Source organism: Cicer arietinum, chromosome 7, assembly GCF_000331145.2.
Source record: "Cicer arietinum cultivar CDC Frontier isolate Library 1 chromosome 7, Cicar.CDCFrontier_v2.0, whole genome shotgun sequence".
Taxonomy (NCBI): domain Eukaryota; kingdom Viridiplantae; phylum Streptophyta; class Magnoliopsida; order Fabales; family Fabaceae; genus Cicer; species Cicer arietinum.
This window is the reverse complement of record NC_021166.2, coordinates 12,674,470-12,675,223: the sequence shown is the minus strand read 5'-3', so window position 1 is coordinate 12,675,223 and position 754 is coordinate 12,674,470. Positions and strand designations below refer to the sequence as shown.

The following is a 754-nucleotide window of genomic DNA, read 5'->3' as shown; positions in this document are numbered from 1 at the left end:
GGGAAAGAGCTATTATACGCATGGAAAGACGAAGGGACAGGTGATCATGCCCCCTTAGATGACATTTTTGATGTTTGCTGCAAAACTCCTGTTGCCTAATTGTACTGTATAAAATTGTAAATTCACATAGCATTAGGAATCTTCAGTTTAAGAAGAGCTGTGTTATCAAAATATGATTCACTTTGAATCATACACACGACAACATATAATATAATATAATATAATATAATATAATATAATATAATATAATATAATATAATATAATATAATATAATATAATATAATATAATATAATATAATATAATATAATATAATATAATATAATAAGTTGTCGATATATGGTTAAAAGTCATTTGTATAATTCATTTTAAAATTTAAACATATTTTGTAATTTATATGGTTCATTTTGAACTCAATTATTTCGTAACAAAATTTGAGTTAGAAGTGGTGATTATCACATATTTAGTAATATGTTTGGATTTGTCATGATCGCAATGATTCCACTGTAATTTTGTAATTTTGACAATCTTACTGTTAATTTCAAACATGGAAGTAATCTGATCATATTTGAATCATTATGAATGATTATAATGAAGTTGTTAATTGGTGTATGTACTACCTAAAGACTGAAAATAACAGGAAAGGTTATTTAGTTGTAACTAGAAGCAAATTTACCCGACACGCATGATTTCAAAAGTGTACTTTTGGAAGACATATTTTGTCTAGAAGTACGCATACAGATGACACAAACTAA

At 25.5% G+C, this 754-nt stretch overlaps 1 protein-coding gene across 1 annotated transcript in view; it reads left to right on the top strand.

Moving 5' to 3' along the window:
• Positions 1-591, top strand: part of LOC101502495 (thioredoxin-like protein AAED1, chloroplastic) — a 4,033-nt gene extending 3,442 nt beyond the window's left edge. Inside the window, exon 7 of the mRNA XM_004508997.4 lies at positions 1-591. This exon is cut by the window's left edge and continues 21 nt beyond it. Coding sequence (XP_004509054.1) covers positions 1-99 — 99 coding nt within the window. The 3' untranslated portion in view covers positions 100-591.
• The last annotated feature ends 163 nt before the right edge of the window (positions 592-754 follow it).